At 34.3% G+C, this 14,224-nt stretch overlaps 2 protein-coding genes across 4 annotated transcripts; both read left to right on the top strand.

Annotated features, from left to right (window-relative positions):
• Window positions 1-1,878: 1,878 nt before the first annotated feature.
• Window positions 1,879-6,174, top strand: plcxd1 (phosphatidylinositol-specific phospholipase C, X domain containing 1). Of its 2 annotated transcripts, XM_058779221.1 has the most exons (7): window positions 1,879-2,336; window positions 2,641-2,761; window positions 3,112-3,254; window positions 3,998-4,126; window positions 4,322-4,477; window positions 4,610-4,790; window positions 4,991-6,174. In XM_058779221.1, the coding sequence occupies exons 2-7, from the start codon at window positions 2,650-2,652 to the stop codon at window positions 5,245-5,247; spliced, it is 978 nt and encodes a 325-aa protein (XP_058635204.1). In that variant the 5' UTR covers window positions 1,879-2,336; window positions 2,641-2,649; the 3' UTR covers window positions 5,248-6,174. The 2 variants fall into 2 exon arrangements, with proteins under 2 accessions (XP_058635204.1, XP_058635205.1); XM_058779222.1 differs by lacking the exon at window positions 1,879-2,336 and having other exon boundaries at window positions 2,640-2,761; window positions 3,030-3,254.
• Window positions 6,175-6,828: 654 nt separating this feature from the next.
• si:dkey-66a8.7 (PI-PLC X domain-containing protein 1) lies at window positions 6,829-14,211 on the top strand. 2 transcript variants are annotated; one of them, XM_058777740.1, is made up of 7 exons: window positions 6,833-6,969; window positions 7,092-7,244; window positions 12,196-12,332; window positions 12,509-12,637; window positions 12,739-12,894; window positions 13,690-13,873; window positions 13,967-14,211. In XM_058777740.1, exons 2-7 carry the CDS (start codon window positions 7,145-7,147, stop codon window positions 14,197-14,199), a joined length of 939 nt encoding a protein of 312 aa, XP_058633723.1. In that variant the 5' UTR covers window positions 6,833-6,969; window positions 7,092-7,144; the 3' UTR covers window positions 14,200-14,211. The 2 variants fall into 2 exon arrangements, with proteins under 2 accessions (XP_058633722.1, XP_058633723.1); XM_058777739.1 differs by having other exon boundaries at window positions 6,829-7,244.
• The last annotated feature ends 13 nt before the right edge of the window (window positions 14,212-14,224 follow it).

Below are 14,224 nucleotides of genomic sequence, written 5' to 3'. Positions count from 1 at the left end.
CTTATTGATCATTTGAGGAAAAAGCTGAGTTTGACTTTAGTGTTAAACCAGCGCAGCACTCGTTCTGTTAAGAGAAATATAAATCATAGAAAGTAAAAGAAGCATCCACTTCTGCAGCTTTAGGTAAATAAGGGATAACATACAGTCAGTTAGCCATTATTGCAAAATAAACCCCCACAGGACCTTGGTGCTAAGTGGATGTTCTCTTTGATCTGTGAAATAACGTTTAATATAGTTCTGATCATTATGATGTTGCTTATTTATTAGTTATATTTGCAAATGTATATGTCCATGCTTGGTGTTAATGTAAATTACAGTATAATGTTAATTGTCAGTGCAATTACAGTATTATAGTAAGCACAGTAAGTAAAATTTTGTTTATTACCTTATTCTTATTGTAGATAACAGTATTAATGTTTAATTTATTCAACATCACTACTGCTTCTGTCGAGTGCTCTTTTTATAAAGCACCATGTAACATTTCTAGTCTTGGTTTAACAGTAGTAAAGAACTACATTAGAATTCTCAACTGCGGCAATGACCAACCTCTTGAACACCTGCGTGTAATTTGAGAGATCTCTGACTTTCATTGGCTGGTTCAAGCAGGTGTGTTTGAATAAAGAAGGATCTAAACAGACCCAAACTTTTGACCCCTTCAGTGTCTATACATATCTAGACTTTTGTAAACACATTATCCAGTTCTAAAAATTATATTATTACAAAGGAGAGATATGTAGAGTAGTAAAGCTGTAGGATGGGATGGTTAATTTTTAAAAAGCAGATTTAGTATTGATAACTGAAAATATGTTTTTTATCTATTCCTAAAGAATGAGTTTTGCCTGATTAGGCTGATGTGATGGAAATATGCATCCATTAGGATCTTTCTATCACCATGTGAACAATCTAACTAGAACCACTGAAGGATTGCAGCTTGGAAAGACTGGTCTACTTGGGTTCTGTATTAATGCAAGGCACATTAGACTATTCTTATCACTGTTTGACAATTTGCATAATGTGCAAAAGCACTATTGTGCTATGGCCAAAGTACTATATTGTCTTGTTTTTCAAACTTTGTCTTTAAAAAGGGCTTTGTGACATAATACATGACAAAGAAGCCCTTGAAGCCACTTCATGCTGGTCTTATAGAATTCCAGTGAAGTAAAAGGAAGGTCAGCTGGAGTCACTGCACCATAGTGAACTGGATTAAGTTGGCTTTGTCAAACTGAAAACAATAGCACTGCACAGCTGGAATGAATAGTTTCCATTACTTCTATATTTTATTTTATTTTTATTTATTTATTGTTATTTTTGAAGATCATGATTAACTGTAACTGATCAAATTAATCGGCAATCGTGTTAAAGAGATGTCTCTTCTGTGTACTGTAGTGATGCTGCGAGGTATTAGAGAAAAGTCCCGTGTCATCGCGAAACACTGTTTCTCTTACAATACTGAGGTCAGCAGTTTAGCATTCTGCCTCCCTCACAGCAGCAGAGAGGAGCTGCATCACCAAAGCAAACAATAGCGGAAAGTAACTTGCCCAACCAGATGTATTCTGTATTTACGAAAGGCGAAAAGGAATGTGTTGACAGTAATTCATCGCGTCATAAAATATACTAGCATCTGCCTAAAAATTAACCCCCTCCTTCGTTCGCCCGCACGACAACGAATCATACTATGGGGAAGGTTTATGAATATTAATTAGGCAAGGCTGACGACGCTTCCATTCGACCAGCCGATTCCCCTAATTAATATTCATGAGCCAAGCTGTCGTTCCAACGTCTGCCTTTCAGCCAATCATTTCGCCCTACGGGGAGAGCGTCTCGTTACGTCATTAATATTTATGACTCAAGCCTTCACCGTAGTGCGTTTCTAAAACTGTCAGAGACCGACCGGGTGGAGAATGCAGCGGACAAGTGCACGGTTTCTATCACCATTTCTTTTCTACAATATCGCTCCAAAAGACGATTTTTTAAACGTCCAGTAATGCGTTGATTCGTTTGATGATGGAAATGAATGGGAAACTCTGAAACAAGTTTAATCTCATCATTACACGGAGAAGAGAGAGTTTCTTCCGGACTATTTCGGGATTTTGTTGTGGATACCCAGCCCGGTTCAACCTTGTGCCGCCAATGACAAGTTCAGCACGGCGTAACATCCATCTCACTTTTACACGACCATCATGGTGCTGTGGGAATCAATGAAGGGGACGAATATTTCGTTTCTTTTCAGCATCCGAGTCTTTCAGCCTCAGTCTGTTGAAGCCGGTTTAACCTGTACTTCAAAACATCTTTGCTGAAATATTCTTCCTGGACCAAGAAACCACATTTAAAGCCTGGTAAATCCTGATATTTTATAACTCATGGCAGTGTACATTTCAATTCATTTCATTTGAATGAATTCCTGTATTTGCATAGACACTAGTCTTTTCCCTGTTAAATAAACCACGATGAATTTCCATGCTGGTTTTGGTGTTGGTCTACTCTAGATGTTGGACCAGCAATGGTCTTTTGATGAAGCTGCTTGACCAGGGAAGGCTTTCTGGTTCAGCCTTATCCAAATGCTGGTGTCTTTTCTGTTTATTTTGGATGTTTATCAAAGTATCATACATATGCATTCACTCACCTTTTACATTTTGACAGAAATCCAAGATGACATCGGAGGTCAGCCAACTGTCATTAAGTGAGCTTCCTATGGACAACTGGATGGCCCATCTGCCCAGTGCACTGTGGGATACCCCTCTCTGTTACATGGCCATTCCAGGTATTTAACCTCACATTTTCATTTATACATTCACTAATTGCATGCAAACTGCTTTTTCTTGTTTGGCGTGTTTGAGTACTGACAATTAAAATTTTAGTGGGACTTTGACTTTTTTATGTGTTTTCAATGAGTACCCACAATTCTTTTTATGGCTTAAATTTAATATTAATCCACAGTTTTTAATTGAAAGTGTGAATATTGTTATAATAGGAGGGTGCCATTATTAACTGATTAGCGTGAACAGTTTCTTCTCTTTTTTTCTTCACAGTCTGCCTATTTTTCCATAGACATTTTAGTTCAGTGCCAGTAGTGCTCACAGTCATTGTGTCATTGTCTTAATGGGTTTGTAGGGAGCCATAATGCCATAACCTACTGTCTGGATAAGAATGACCGCTCTCCAGTGGACCTCACTCAGCCGGATATGTTGCAAAAGCTGGACAAATACATGAAGCCCATCATAAGGCCATTTGTATACAAGTGGGCAATAGCACAGGTACTTTATGCTGTTGCAGATTGTCGTCACTGACCCATTTTTCGGAAAGGGCTTTTTTATTTCAGTAAAATTAAAATAATAATCACCATTACATGTTTTTTCATATATGTTCTTGCATTTTCAATTGGATTACTTGGAATCATTTTGGACAACGGTTGCACAATTCACATTTTCAGTTACAGTTATAGTAAACCATTTGAGTTCATTGAAAGCCTTGTTGTCCTTCATATAGTGAAACACAAAATCTCTAATGCTATATCAGAAAATGCATGATTAAATTCTTTATATCCAGAAGTGTTGACTTTTTCATATTTGAATGGCTAAGCATGTACGTAAAAGCTGAAATAACTGCAATCATGCTGGTTATGGTATCGCATATACCTCATGAGGTTATAGACCGTTTTATGTCAGCTTGCATCAGCAGATTCCCTTAGAGCATGAGTCTCTGAAATCTATCAGCATGAGGGGGAATAAATTGCCGTCTGCTGTCCTGAGGAAATCAATCAAACACTCAGTGGCTTTGCCACAGTGAAAGCTCTTGAAAGCACAATTAGATGGGATAGTTATGACAAAAGTAACACTGATGGATGAGCACATTGTCCCAAATCTGTAGGTGGGATAGAGCATTGTGTTTTTACAGAAATGGTGGTTTCACTGACGCTGTTTGTCTCCAGCTAGCTGTTCACCACTATCTTTACTGCACCTGCATTGTTAATGATTGTGCTTTACATTATTTACCATAGGAGTCTAGTATTAGGGAGCAGTTGGATTCTGGAGTGCGATACTGTGACCTGAGGATAGCACATCGGCCTAATGACAGCTCAAATGATCTCTACTTCTACCATGGTGTTTATACCACTATAACTGTGGAGGTAAGACAACTGACTACACAAAACTATGAAAACAATTGATTAAACATTTAAAAGTCTTAGCACAGCATTTCCCATCTTGTCTATTTGTTGTGTAATTTGATAAGTGCAGTGGTTCTAATCTGTTGAGTTTGATGTTTAAAGAATATAAATAAATGCTTTTTAATTGAATCGAACCAATTTCTTGTGTTATTTCAGATGGTATTAAAAGAGATCAAAGAGTGGTTGGATGTTCATCCAAAGGAAGTAGTGATACTCTCATTTAGCCACTTCCTGGGCCTTAGTCAAGAGCTTCACACACTGCTTGTCTCAACTATAAAGAGTGTTTTTGATTCCAAACTGTGCCCCAAAATGGTACGCATCAGTTTTTATTGTTTAATTTTAGAAATAGATGATGGGAAGTGGCATCAGTAACAATATATTACTATGTTGATTCAAATAAATTATGAAAAAATCATAAAAACATACTTCTGATTTTTCTGACAGGAGTGTGTGACACTAAGGAAATTATGGAGCCAGGGTCATCAAGTTATCGTTTCATACGAGCACAATATTGCCAACTGCCACAGAGAATTGTGGTCCCATATACCTTATTGGTGGGCAAACAAGTGCAAGGCTGAAGCCCTGATCGAGGAATTTGAACGTAGGAAACAATATGGCCGACCAGGTAATTATTAATATTCCATTCATTTTTAAAATATATTTTATTCATTTTTTTATATTTAATTTGATCAATTATTCTCTTGTTAAAACTATCGTCTTTGGAAAAGTGAAAATGTTTCCTGTAACATTAAGCTTTTATTTTTTTAATTTATTCTTGGAAAAGTGAAATTAAACATCAGTTCTCATGTGCATCATTTTTCACAGGTGGTTTCTTTGTGACTGGAATTAATCTTACTGAAGATCTGAAGTACATATGCTCCCATCCCACAGAATCACTGAAGGATATGGTGATGTCTACATATCCCACGTTACTTAGCTGGGTCAAGCAACAGAAGCCGGGCTCTAACACTGGCTCCCTCAACATCATAGCCGGGGACTTTGTGACAGAGAGCCGGTTCATACCAACTGTCATTGCACTGAATGAAAATCTTCTCAAGAGGACCATAATACCAGAGTCTTGAGCCTCTTTTAGATGCATAATGTATTTAACATTTGAAGAAAGAAGTGTTTCTTGTTCTTGTGATGGTTTTTTTTATACTAGTCAACTTTGCAATTTTTGTAAGGGTGTTTACACACTAGAGTTTATGCTGCGTCAGCTCCATTCATTTCAGTAGGGATGATGGTGCATTGCAAGGACGTAGAGGAAAAACAAGGGTTCGTGAAACCAATGTGCCATCGTGCACCCAAAAGCACTTACCATACCCTCAAAATGGATCACTTGCACTTTCCTATCCGCCAAATGCTCCGACAGAGCGGTTTTAGTGTGTAAGCACCCTGAGGATGATAGATAATTTTGAGTTATTGGTAGAATATTGTAATGCACTGACTTTTATGACTTGAACTTATTGTCTTAAGCTTATTTATGCAGTCTCCGATATATACCTCTGATTTTGCAAAAATGTTGATCATTTTTAAAGAACCTGGTTCCAAATGGATGTCATTATCAAGGTCCAGGTTACAACAACTTTATCTACAGTACAACTCCAGACATAAGCACATTACAGGACACAATAAGTTCCCTGTGAGCATCAGAGTTTGCATGTGAATCGCTGAAGTCTACTCAATGCAAGCCTGTATAAACATAAGATTATCAAACACTCAGGATTGTTCATTCTGTATGATAGGCTCCTTTCAACTTTCTACTGTGTGGAATGGCTATGGAAATATGATTCCAATAAATACATGTCTGCATGGTGCACAATCAAAAGCATGAAAAGACACTGGAATATTTCTGTGGTTGCACATGTTCTCTACCATAGTAGCATGCAAGATATCAGTTTGCATCAAACAAATATGCTTATACTAACACAAATATCAACAGTTGAACTGCATATCAAATACTCATATTTAATATCTGAGGATTTCCAATAAAAAAACATCAAACTATATTTAAAGAATTGTGTTTTGAGTTATAAAAATGAAAATGAAGTCTTTTCTGGCACACAAACAAAAGCAAGCATTAGCTGACATGGAAAGCAGCATTTCACTGCGCTTGTTTCATTGATTATGGAGCATGCTGAAAGACTTTAGTCAAAGTTAACCTTTGATAATGGAGTTTTGTGTCTTTTCTACCTCAAAGATGATAAAATGATGAAAGGTCACCAGATTACTAAACCATGGCAACTTGCAAGTAAATAACATGAATATTGTGTTTCCATATATTTCTAAAGGGAATATCTGCCTTTCGTACATATGCACTGGTCCAACTTGATTATTTACATAATATTAAAATAAATAAAAGTATGGACAATGTAACTGTGGAGTGTTTACTTTTTTTTTTTTTTTTTTTTTTACATAATTTTACCACTAGCTGTCAATTTGATTAGAGAAAGGAAAATTAATTGTAATATTCTAATAATAGCCGAATGTGATAAAGCAAATTTAACATCAAATGTTTATCTTTTGTGAATGTAGTATCCAAAATATGAAGTCTTATATGATGGGGACATGAAGACGTACTGCATAACAGGAATGACCTGTTAGATCTGTTTTTGGGGCGGTTTAACTCAGCGACAAAAAGAATGGAAAGGCTGTTCTGAAATCAGCTGTAAAGAAAGACTGAAGCAGAAAGGAACAAGGAAATGCCGAGCTGACTCGTCAATACACATTCACGTGCAAGAATGATCGTAACACTTCTAAAACCCTTTTAATTTCGTTAAACATGGAGTTCACTAAACGCTGAGGTTGTTTGGTCACCTTTACAAAGAGTTGGGCTTTGAGCCGTATTATCAATGATGTGTTATCTGTTGTTTCGCTCAAACGCGGACTGTTTCAGCTGATCAACACATTTTGTTTTCAAACGCAGCCATTTGGATTCATTTGTAAAGAGCTACTGCTTTTATATGATCCAGTGAACTGATGGATCCCATTCTAAAGGATGACATTAATCACGAGGACTGGATGTCATGTTTGCAAGAGAAACTGTGGGATGTCCCTTTAACACATCTCTCAATACCAGGTGAGCCCCTAAGCTTTCCACCACGGAATAAAAGTAATTGCGATTTAAAAAATTGTTTTAGTTATAAACTCGTTTTTGACTTTTGTACTCGGAATTCTAAATTTACATCTAACGATTTTGAATTCTGAATTGTGTTCCACCCCTCCTCCCTGTGTTTACATATGGAAGTTTTTTCCTAACAAAATTAAAATGAAAATGAAAATGCCTGAAAAGATCAAATAATAAATCAAACTCTCAAAACAACTACGCAAATGATAAATCAAATGCTCAAATGTATTTGATATTTAATTTTCATGATCAACTCAGTATAAACCTGTCATAATTAAATGATAAATAAAATGTTCAAACTATAAATCAAATGCTCAAACCAACATCGCAAACGGCAAATCAAACGCTCAGATTGTTTGCTCAAACGGAAACCGAAAACGGCCATTGATAAATTAAGCCTATAAAACCTAAACGAAAACTCAAAACTTTACGAAACTTGGTGAAAACATGTGTCAGATGACTCTGAACAGCCATGCAACGTTTCATGGAGATCTGACCTTAGTTGGCGCTATAACAGTTAAAAAGGCCTCAAAAACACAATATTTCTGTATAAAATGACCTCAAATTGTAGAACATGTTCATACATTAACACTAGATCTTAATATCGTATGATAGATCTCCTCATTGTGAACAACTTTGCCTCTAGGACTAATGTTGTCAATCAAATCGTTCATTAGTTATTCTCAATGATGTTGAAAACCTATTTTTGCGAACTAGTCCCTGCTTCTCGCTCGATCTCGATCAAACCACTATAGTAATGTTCTCTGGACTCTCTAGATCAATAATTATAAAAAATGTTGAATGTTGTCATTTGGTTAGCTGTAACAGGGTCACTAATAAAAGGGTGTAGCCAAATATACCCAGAAAACACTGTTGTATGAGAAATTGCTATTTATAACCACTAGATGGCAGCGGAAGACCACTAATGGGCTTATTAAGCTCTCAAACAGAACTGTTCATAGCTTTTCTCATGGAGATATTATAAAATCACTGTTATAACATTTAAAATCACATTTAATTCAAGTTTACCATTTTGTCAGTTCAGTTTTTACAATTTTGCCATATTATGATCACAGAGAAATATAGACTCTTAAAAAAAGAAGACTTGCAAAAACTATTGTCAACTATAATTTATTTCAAATATCTATATCTGCAACAAAATGTGTGTGCATGTATGTCTTTGTATGTGTGTGTCTGTTTCTGTAAGCATGCTTATTTGAAAATTTCTCATTTGAGAAGCCATTTTGATAGTTTGATTTATCATTTGATAGTTTGAGCATTTGATTTATCATTTGAGTAGTTGTTTTGAGAGTTTGATTTATTATTTGATCTTCAGGCATTTGAATTTTGTTAGGAAAAAACTTCCATATTTACATCTCCAACATTACAACTTTTTTTGTCACTTTTTCCGCTCGGATGAATGAATTCATTTATATATTCATGTATTTATTTAGTTAGTGGCGGAAATGAGCCGCCCTCTCCTATGGAACACAAGCATGAAGAAGTACTATAGTAATTTATAGTAAATACTATAGTGTTTTTGAACCATACTATAGTAAAGTAATTGAATTAATTTGTTGTGGTAATTCTATAGTTGCTGTGGTAATATAACAACTGGGTCATTCTTCATTTGTGGTGGCAAGTGGTGTCCCTCTATAAACTTTAAATACCAATAAATCATAAAATCTTTGCATGTTTGTATTCTGTAGGGTAAACACAATTTGTGCACTGTTAATAGTGACATTTTTATTTTAAAATACATATTTAACTGAGTTTGTGAGATTGCATTTGAAACAAAATATGCATGTTCCCGCCGTACCTCAGAGAGGTATCATGGAATGTAATTGCAACAATATAACATTTTTAACAAAAATTAAGTGGTTATATTGTAAATATAGATTTTATTTAACATTTACAATTTTATTAAATTGTTTTTAAGAACACACATTTTGTTATATTTAAGAAAAAAACTTGTGTCCTCCAAATTCATGTCTGTGGTGTTACAACAATGGATGTCGCCTCTTTAAGAAAATGGAGAATTCTATTTGGACTACTTCCTGTGTGTAAAGGTCCAGTGTTGCCAACTTAGCAATTTTGTTGCTAAATTTAGCAACTTTTCAGACTATCCTAGCAACTTTTTCTTCCAAAAGCACCTAGCAACAAATTTAGCAATTTTTTAAAATTTATTTGGCAACTTTTAGCAACTTTTGATAAGTGACTCAGACAATAAAAAGACACACATTTTCCATCCTAATTACACAAAAAGAAAACCAAAGATGCCTAGCAGTACACACATCACGTGAATTGAATTAGCTGCTATTTGCATTTCTTCAATATAATAATAATAATAACAACTGAATAATTGTTCATTTATGATAGGCTACACTTTGTTATAGCTTGTACTTGCGATTGTTGATCAGTTAGTATGCTGTAAGAAAAATGGAAAATATAGGCTGCTAGTAATTTTCCAGGATGTTATCCATTATCCATTGTAACCCGAAAACACAATGCGTAATTTAAAATGCAGGTAAAAAAGCAATACGTAAAATTCTTTCATATTAACATAGTAGATTGTGCCCTATTTTTACAGCCTTTTCTTGGAGTGTAGCATACTAACTACTCATACACTGCTTAAAGCATAATTGTTGAGAATGTGTTATATTACTAGTTTACTAGCTATTAAAAAAAAGCAAACCTTAAATTGTAATCATTCAAAAATGTATAAGTGTTCAATAATTCAAAGTTTTTTAAAATACAGTTATTTATATTTTAATATTATATTATGCATATTATTTTACAAACAAATCTAAATTAACATATATAAAATATATTTTTGCTGAGATTTGATGTTGTGACAATTTTGCGCCGTGGTTACGCAATGACGTCATCGCGCAATGACATCACAACGTCATTTAGCAACTTCTAGCAACAAATTGACCTTCCTTTAGCAACTTTCTCTGAGATTTAGTTGGCAACACTGTAAAGGTCACTGCAGGTGCTGGTTGATGTGAGGGGTGCATGGGGAGTACATTCTTTCTTATTAATTTTCTTAAAATTAGCTAAATTTCTGACAATTTCATGTGTTGCACTTTATTAGTGCCTGTGGTGTAATGTTGATAACTTGCAGATCTGACACATTTTAATCAAAAGTTTGATAAATACATGCTTATTAATATTTTCAAAATGTCCCCTGATCTTGGAATCATCATGATGGCAGCCTTCATTTTAGAAAAGTCTGAATTTAGGCTGATTTATCTGTGGTCTTTCCTGGCAAAATTCTACTTCAATTATTGATAACACCATAGACATAAGTAGTTGTGTCACCAGTGTTTGATTAAAATTATTTAAAGAAATGTAAAAATCGAAATGTTCTTAAGCTTCCATTTTAATAGATATAACATATTAAACTAATTTTAAATGCACAGCAATATATTTTATTAGAGAAAAACAAACAAGCATTTTTGCAAATTCTGCCTCTCATTTGCCACCCCAATTGAAGAATGACCCAACTATAGTAATATAAATAAATTATTTTACTCAATACTGTACTAAGGTTTCTACAACTACAGGGCATATTATAGGCTACTACAATACACTACAGTTTACTGTTGTAAAAACTAACCCAGGTGAAAAACAAGTGTTCTTCCATAATGTACTTAAAGTGCTCTATTTTCGCGCACTAATTTTGTACTTAATATACTAAAAGTTATTCTTTAGTATTTCTTAAGATAAACTTAAGATCATCCAAGTGTACTCAACTGTGCTGTTTTGAGACACCATGAACTAGACACCATGAATATGAACTAAAATGCACTTTTAACATACTATTTCTGCACAAAATGTATTTAGTTACCACTCGTAGTACACTTGAGTGTACTAGTGTATGAAAAATGGGTCCAAGTGTGCTACAAGTGGTAACTAAATAAATTTAAGTGCAGAGATAGTATGCTAAAAGTGCATTTTAGTTCATATTCATGGTGTCTCAAAATAGCACAGTAGAGTATGCTTAGATGATCTTAAGTTTATCTTAAGTACTAAAGAATAATTTTTAGTATATTGAGTACAAAATTAGTGCATGAAAATAGAGTACTTTAAGTACATCATGGAAGTATACTACAGTATTTATTATAGTTTGTCAGTTCACTATAGTTAATACTACAGTATGCATTCATTAAAGTGGTGTAAATACTATAATATATACAGTATAATACACTTTACTATAGTATGGTTCAACAACACTAATAGTATTTACTATAAATTACTATAGTATTTTTTCATGTGGGCTTCAATTACATAGTTTTTTTTTTTTGTGACCCTGGACCACAAAACCAATCATAAGGGTAAATTCTTTGAAATTGAGATTTATACATCATCTGAAAGCTGAATAAATAAGCTTTGTTAGCATAGGATAATATTTGGTTGAGATACAACTATTTGAAAATCTGGAATCTGAGTGTGAAAATTAAAAAAAAAAAAAAATGTAAATATTGAGAAAATCGCCTCTAAAGTTGTTCAAATAAAGTTTTTAGCAATGTATATTACTAATCAAAAATTAAGTTTTGATATATTTATGGTTGGAAATTCACAAAACATCTTCATGGAACATGATCTTTACTTAATATCCTAATGATTTTTGGCATAAAAGAAAAATTTATCATTTTGACCCATACAATGTATCGTTGGCTATAGCTACAAATATATGCGTGCTACTTATGACTGATTTTGTGGTCCAGGGTCATAAATGATTTTGAAATGAAAACTAATAAATGTATTTCATAAATGTTATTATTTCTGTAGTTTTATAATATTTCACGATTTAATATATTATTGCGTAGAACATGCGTTTTGTATTTGAAACATCCTTATCAATGCAGACAATTAATAAACCCTCATTTGTTTTCAGGTAGCCATGATGCAATGAGCTACTGTCTGGATATCACTTCTCCACTGCTCCGATCTGAGTCAGACACATTTAGGTTACTGGATGGAGTTTTCTGCTGTTTCACCCGGCCAGCTATTCGCAGATGGGCTACTACTCAGGCAGGCATATAGTTCACTTAATGGTTATTTTGGCTGCTTACAATGCTTAATATTTCATAGCAGAGATGGAACAAAATGTCTCTTCCACAGTGCTCATAAAGTCAGTTTATGTCTTGTACAAATTCATGAAAAATGTATTTGTATCATATCAAAGCCCCTTACTGTGTTGCAAACAGGTGCAAAACATTGTGGAGCAACTTACAGCAGGCATTCGATACTTTGATCTTCGAATTGCCCACAAACAGTATGATTCTTCCAATGAGCTTTACTTCACTCATGTCATTTACACACATGCAATGGTCATAGTAAGTATATAGATGAGTGTTGAGATGGATTAGCTATTAAAGTTTGTCATTTATTCTCTATTTGTGCATTTTCTGCTTTCTAAACATGTTTTATTTTGTAGGAAACTTTACAGACTGTTGCTTCATGGCTTGAATCTCATCCCAAAGAAATCATCATCCTAGCTTGTAGTCATTTCGAAGGGCTGGATTATAAAATGCATGAGGAATTAATCTATTCTCTGAAGAAAATCTTTGGCTCTAAACTGTGCCCTCACAACGTAAGAAACCATTTGGAATTATTAATTAAATTAACATAAATTAATACTTTTTTTTTTTTTTTTATGATAGCAAGTTAATACACCACTGGTCAAAAGTCACCTATTTACAAAACAAAGAACTGTTTTCTACATATACATTTTAAAATATAATTTATTCCTGTGATGGTAAAGCTGAATTTTCAGCAGCCATTACTCCAGTCTTTAGTGTCACATGATCCTTCAGAAATCATTCTAATATGCCGATTTGGTGCTTTCTTGTTTTTATCAATGTTGAAAACAATTGTGCTGCTTTATATTCCTGTTTAAACCATGATACAAGATTAAAAATAAAACTTTTATGTAGCAAGGAAACATTAAATTGATCAAAAGCTACAGTAAAGACATTTGTTACAAAAGATTTCTATTTCAAATAAATGTGGAATCCTGGAAAAAATGTATCACCTTTTCAACAAAAATATTAAGATGCAAAATCTATTTTCAACACTGACAATAATAAGAACGACTATTAATAACTGAGAACCAAATCAGCATATTAGAAGGATCATGTGACACTGGAGTAATGGCTGCTGAAAATTCAGCTTTACCTTTAAAATATTGTAAATTTGATATTTTAAATTGTAATATTTCACAATATTACTGTTTTTACAGTGTTTGAGTTCAACTAAATCCAGCCGTGATGAGCATAAGAAACATATTGAATTATTCCAGTCTTTTGACTGGCAGTATATGAAAATTGTGAAGTTTAAACTAACATTTTAAACTGCAACAGGCTTTAAATCTGTTACTGTTTTAAAGGAGGCCCTATTGACCTTACGGAGTCTGTGGTCATCAGGCTATCAAGTTGTGCTGTCATATGATGACCAGTCAGTATCACGCCATAAGGAGTTATGGCTTGCTATCCCATATCTTTGGGCCAATAAGCCTAATGCAGAAGAGCTGATCTACTATCTTGAATGCCAGAAACGGCTTGGTCGACCTGGTGAGAAAAGCTTTTGTTTGGTTATACTTGAAAAGAAAATAAAGATGGTTCCTCATACCTCTGGTCTCTAATCAGCATATTTCTGTTTGACAGAGGGTTTTTTTGTAGCAGGCCTGAATTTAACGACAGATCGATGCTTCATCGCCTCACATCCTCGGGTGTCTCTCCGAACTCTGACCATGGAGAACTGGAACCACGTGAAGAAATGGCTAGAAGATCAGAAACCAGGAGCTGAACCCACATGTCTAAACATAATAGCAGGCGACTTCATTGGTCCTGTACCATTTTGTTCGCTTGTTATCGCTCTCAACAAAAAACTGCTTTAAGGAGCGGTTGAAGTAAAATGGGTTT

Source organism: Onychostoma macrolepis, chromosome 06 (assembly GCF_012432095.1).
Source record: "Onychostoma macrolepis isolate SWU-2019 chromosome 06, ASM1243209v1, whole genome shotgun sequence".
Classification (NCBI taxonomy): Eukaryota; Metazoa; Chordata; class Actinopteri; order Cypriniformes; family Cyprinidae; genus Onychostoma; species Onychostoma macrolepis.
The sequence above is the reverse complement of the archived record's forward strand: the minus strand, read 5'-3'. Positions and strand labels throughout refer to the sequence as shown.

What these genes read in the sequence shown, in the direction of transcription:
- plcxd1 (XM_058779221.1), top strand. Translation starts at nt 2,650, where the DNA reads ATGACATCGGAGGTCAGCCAACTGTCATTAAGTGAGCTTCCTATGGAC. An exon ending in ACAAGTGGGCAATAGCACAG is followed by an intron (nt 3,255 to 3,997) that starts GTACTTTATGCT and finishes TATTTACCATAG; the next exon opens with GAGTCTAGTATTAGGGAGCA. An exon ending in GAAACAATATGGCCGACCAG is followed by an intron (nt 4,791 to 4,990) that starts GTAATTATTAAT and finishes CATTTTTCACAG; the next exon opens with GTGGTTTCTTTGTGACTGGA.
- si:dkey-66a8.7 (XM_058777739.1), top strand. Translation starts at nt 7,145, where the DNA reads ATGGATCCCATTCTAAAGGATGACATTAATCACGAGGACTGGATGTCA. An exon ending in AACACATCTCTCAATACCAG is followed by an intron (nt 7,245 to 12,195) that starts GTGAGCCCCTAA and finishes ATTTGTTTTCAG; the next exon opens with GTAGCCATGATGCAATGAGC. An exon ending in CTAAACTGTGCCCTCACAAC is followed by an intron (nt 12,895 to 13,689) that starts GTAAGAAACCAT and finishes ACTGTTTTAAAG; the next exon opens with GAGGCCCTATTGACCTTACG.